This window comes from Rattus norvegicus, chromosome 7, assembly GCF_036323735.1.
Source record: "Rattus norvegicus strain BN/NHsdMcwi chromosome 7, GRCr8, whole genome shotgun sequence".
In the NCBI taxonomy this organism is placed as follows: Eukaryota; Metazoa; Chordata; class Mammalia; order Rodentia; family Muridae; genus Rattus; species Rattus norvegicus.
Genome location: NC_086025.1, coordinates 136731291 through 136736686, shown reverse-complemented (window position 1 = coordinate 136736686; position 5396 = coordinate 136731291). Strand labels below are relative to the sequence as shown.

At 39.9% G+C, this 5396-nt stretch overlaps 1 protein-coding gene across 1 annotated transcript; it reads left to right on the top strand.

Annotated features, from left to right (window-relative positions):
- Positions 1-1577: 1577 nt before the first annotated feature.
- Positions 1578-5169, top strand: LOC134479614 (mucin-like protein 2). The gene is made up of 4 exons (XM_063264377.1): positions 1578-1691; positions 2407-2445; positions 3229-3495; positions 4994-5169. Exons 1-4 carry the CDS (start codon positions 1634-1636, stop codon positions 5041-5043), a joined length of 414 nt encoding a protein of 137 aa, XP_063120447.1. The 5' UTR covers positions 1578-1633; the 3' UTR covers positions 5044-5169.
- Positions 5170-5396: the final 227 nt, after the last annotated feature.

Sequence of the window (5396 nt, the reverse complement as noted above, 5' to 3'; positions counted from 1 at the left end):
CAGCACCAGGCTGCACATTGCATTTCAGCCTCATCCCCTCATCGTGATTCTCCCTGCCTACTGTGATCCACTTCCCGTCATGTCTGCACAGCCTGTTTCATCTCTCCAGCCTGTGGTATCTGCAGCATTTGTGTGCTGCTGAGTAGAGTGGGGTGGGAAGGGAGAGAACGGATAGGAACTGAAGCACCTCCTGGTCATTTCCATGACATTGCCCAAGATGCATAGTTTGTTGACATTCCTGCCTACTTCTTTGCAAAGATTCTTATTCCTTCGATCTCAATGATTATCTCCTGTAGGAATAAAAGCTCTTGTTCATAATCCTGTTTTCTTTCATGGATCACAATGTGGGTACAATCTGCCAGCCTGCTCAGAAATCCTGCGCTTTTTCTCACACCCCCACTGTTCTCAGCCCCTCCATGGTGCTTTCCCTTCACACACAGTCTCCACATATGCTTTCATAACACAAAAAAATCATGGCGCTCTCTTTTCCTCTTTCCCTCCTTCTAGATCATTTCCTCCCCCCATATAGGACTCTCCCTCCTTTAATGCCATACACAAATTTCTGATTAAATTTGTTCCTTCATATATGCTACATTGACCTTTTATCCTTTTGTTATTTGTTTCTTTATTTTCCAAAGCAGTAGGTTTTCTTAGTTTGGTTTGGTTTTTGAGTTTTTGCTGTTCTTGTTTGAAGTATATCTAGATTGAGGTATTTATGTACTTGGTTTTCTAGAATTTTCCCAATATCTATCATAGAGTCTAATTATATTTAAAAGTCTGGGTGTGGTGACATAAACTTTAACCTCAACACTTAAGAGGTAGATGCAGGAGGATCAGAAGTTGAAAGCTAGCTTTGGCTAAGAGATCCTATGTTAAAGACAAAACAAAGCAAAAAATAAAACATAAAAAACACAGAAAGAAGGAAGAGAAAAAGAAAAGAGAGAAGCAAAAAGAAAAGCTTAATGAATGGACTCAGTGGGTGCAGCCATTGAAAATGCTACTTTTCCCTGTCCTTTTACTCTTACATTTTGAATTTTATACAAGAATTTCTGAAATCCTGTTGCGTCATATTTGTTCTTCTCCATCAGTGTTGGGCTCCCACTCCCTGTGTGATGGGATGGCCCTTACTGAATACACGTGGGGACACTCTGGAAAACACATGGATTCAGCAGCTCTGCCCCAATTACTCCCTTGAAGGAGACACAAAGCTGAGGATTCTGTTCGTTTCTAACTTGTACTATGTCGAAGGGAGTAATGCAGACAGTGGGAAGACCATGCTGGCATCTTCAGCTGGTTGGAGTTTATGAGTATGGCAGCCTTGTGCCTCACACAAGAGAAAGCCAAAGTTCTTTACTGGACAACAGCTTGACTGGACACCTGTGTTCTCAGAATCAAGGATTTGTCAAACATTTGAAGTCATGACCTTTCTAAATGGCCTCTGGCTGTGCGGTTGATTCTCATTTACTTCACTTCCCAACCTTTCCCGTCACTCACTTACCAGGTTGTGGCAGCTTCTGATTGGTGAGCTCTCCATATATAGTCCCGAGATGTGGAACCCCGGTATCGACAGTCTTCCTTGTCTCCAAGTATTGGAGCCTGACCTTCTGTGTCTGCTGCTCTTCTACTTGTCACCATGAAGTTCCTGGCACTCCTGGTGTTGCTTGGTGTTTCCACTATTCTAGTCTCTTGCCGTAAGTGAAGATTTTTACTTTAACTTAAAATGTGGACCAGAATGTGTGAAGATACTTACTCTGTGAAACATGAATTTACAGATGCCTACATGCTGCTGTTTCTTGTCCTCCTATCTAGTACCTGTTTCTATCTCCATTTTTAAACTTAAGCAGTTTTTTCTTTTTTATTAATTTATTTATTCACTTTGCATCTTGATTGCATTTTTTATCATGTGTGTGTGTGTGTGTGTGTGTGTGTGTGTGTGTGTGTGTGTGTGTGTGTACATGCCATATGGTATCAGGGTCTCAAACATATTGTGGTGCATGTGAGGAGATTAGAGACAGGGGTCAGCTCTCCCCTTAGTTCATATCACCCAGCTTGTAAGAGAAGTGCTTTTACCTACTGAGTCACCTTGCTGGCACTCACCTCCATTTTTTGGCACATCATTGTAGGTAGGTAGGTAGGTCGATTCCTCTGGGGTTCCAAATTCAGTCCAGTTTTTCATCACTGAAACACTTTGTTAGGATCAATAAGTTACATTTGAGAAGGTGATTAAAAACTTATTCCAGGGAAGCAAAACTTACCATGTGAGTTTCAAAGGTTTTCTTTTACCTGTGCATGTGCTTCCCTCAATCTATCAACTTGGTTGTAAATGTCTATAGTATCGTTCACATTCTCTATCTCATCAAAATGTTGCTTAAGTTCTTCTGTCTTATGTTGCTTATTTTTCTTCAGAGGACGCAGGGACAGACACTGCTGACACTTCTGATACTGGTGAGCCTGAGTCTATTACCTTCCTACCATAACCATTTTCCCTCCATAGCCTCTCGGTAACCAATGTCATTTGCATATTATGAGATGTGAAAAATTTTAGTAAAAACCACAAAGCTGCATTCCTAGTTATAAAATTATTTTGGATGTAAAGATATCATTCTATTCTTCCTCTAAGGATAATTAGGCCTCTGATATGGACTTAGAGGAGCTCTAGGCATTTATTGTTCTTATGCAGTAGACACAGGTCATGAAGTCTGATACTGTAGCTTAACTCTTACATGTGTGTGCATGGAAGGCCTTCCACAAATTAAGGGACTGAATATATAACTCATGTGTATAAAAGAGAGCAATTGTCACTGGAACAGACAACAAATTCCTGAAGGTGTCATGGAGTGAGGGCCTGGGACGTATTGCCAGGTGAGTTGAAGCAGCAGCAGAGGCCTGTTGTTTGCATCACTGTGCTAGTCTCAGAATGATGTTTGTTTCCCTTCGTGGAACTGGCATTGGAGGCTTTTGCCTAGAAGTTTCTCTGTGGATTTGGGCTTGGGTTTTATTTTTGTGTTCATGCCTGTCACAAAGTACTTGCTTGTGTCTTGGTTGGGTGTCATTGCCCAAGGTCATTGTAAGGTCATGAAAGATAAAGCAATAACATATATGATAGACGAAGTATTTGACAGAATTAGTGAATTCGGAATATGGAATGAATGTATAATTCTGGGTGGGACCAATATCATTCCAAAGAAGAGTCAGTATCTCACTTGGAGGTTTTCCTCCTAATTTCAGCTGATGGAACCACTGACTCTGGAACTCAGGCAGACGCTACTGATGGACAGCAAGATGCTGAGTCCTCTGATGGAACCAACGATGGTACTGAGGGCACTAGTGATGGCGGTGATGGTGATGCGCCTGCTGACCAGGATCAGGAACAGACAGATGATGAGAACACTACTGCAGATGAATCCTCCGATGATGATGATGTCGAGGAAGAAGGGGATGATGATGACGAGGAAGAAGAGAAAGAAGAGGACAAAAAGCCCAACCCAATACTCGGTATAAATATTTCATCTGACTTTGTTCCTTATGGGACTCATAGATTCCTTAGGTTCCCCATGGCCATAGTGAAGTGTATTTTAGGGAGGAAGTGGGAGAGGGTAAGGAGAGGGAGAAGAGACCTTTCTTTTATTTCTCTTTTCTAAATCCATCATATTGTCTATATAAGTACCAGAAAGATCAGAAGTTGACAAGAGTGTGTTATCAATTTTAACTGCATCACGCTGCAATATTAGGGTCCATTAGAGACAATGTACTTTCGGCAGAAATCATCGAAAGTGTAAAGTGCCTCTCCATGTAGCATGGCAACTGCACATGGTTTTTCTTTTTCTTAAATAAAAATTATGTCCTCCTTAGAGACTATTTTAAAAATAGGAGAAGAAAATGGCTTTGTGATGAGGTCTTCCATGGATGACTGTTACAGCATACATCAGTAGATTTCTAAAAGTTTAAAATTTTATTCAGGATGAGGGATTATTTTTTATTTGGGGTTTTTCCTTGCCCTTCAACTTTAAAATGATACCAATTATATTATATTGTACTATATTATATTTATTATATTATGTTATATGCATAAGTCAGGTATATTGTTATAAAATTCACATTTCTCATATGATTCAGATCTCTAGAAAATTAGTCCAGGTAATATATACTGAATATATATAAAATGAAAGAATGGTAGGCTTCAAATGAGCAGCTTTTCTCTGAGAGGAAGGGCGGTGATGGAGGATGGTGTTTGCCTCAGAGGACAAGGTGCTGAGGAATCTTCTCCTCTCTCATATGTGGACTGTTGTTTGTCATCTTGCTTGGTGATCTGTACTGGGCAGATGTTGAGTGAGTATATGGCTATAATTTCTTAATCAGAGAAGCTGGATTCTTTGTGCACTAATAGAATAAAAATTAATGCTAATCATCCTCCTTTTAAACTCTGTAAAATATCCGGACTAATGACTCCATTGTAGACTACATGTATGTAGATAGGAAAGGAAAATTGGTTGGCTTGTTTATTTTTGAGACAGTGCTTCCCCATGTAGTCCAGACTAACCATGAATTCCTCACTTTCCTGCCACTAATTCCTGAAGGTTAGAGTTCCAGGCCTCTGCCACCAGCACATCTGTGACTTCCACCTTTTTTTTTTTTTTAGTATAGAACAGAGTATATTCAGGGCAGGGAGAGAGAGAGAGAGAGAGAGAGAGAGAGAGAGAGAGAGAGAGAGAGAAGCATGTGGAAGAGGGGAGGAAGGGAATGGGAAGAGAGGAGGGAAGAAAGGGTGAGAGGACAGAGCCTGGAGCAAGAGCAACTTTTACCTTTGAGGGATGAAAATTTCACAGTTTTCTTTGGGTGGGTGGGTGTTTTTGTTTGGTAATTTTTGTGTTTTTCGTTTCTTGGTTTTTGTTTCCTTTGGCTTCTGCTGAACATAGTAGTGTTGTTAGTCCCCCTCAGGTTACAACAAAAAAATGAAGACTCAATAAATCTTCTTACATTTTCTCTCTTACAGCATTGATTGAATTGGCTAAGAAACTGAAAGAAAAATATAAGTTGGGATAAGTTTTGATCTTCCTGGACCAGATTAAAACATCCTTGAATTGATTTCCTGCAATTATTTACCCTGACTATTCTCTCTCCCTCCTCTCTAACTTTTATCTTCTATGAAATAAACGATAGTCACAAGCAGCATCAAAACGCCTTTGTTTTTTATGTATGGGCTGATGACGACTGTGTAGGTAAATCCATGGAGATGCAAATTATTCTCAGGTACTTCCTTGAGCTCTGTTTAATAATTGGACTATAGCTTTATCTGAAAGATTACTGAGTTCATTCCACGATATAAACACAGAATTGAAAGTCTGAAAAAGACTTGAAATAACATCTATATCTTTAAATACGGCATAAATATTAGG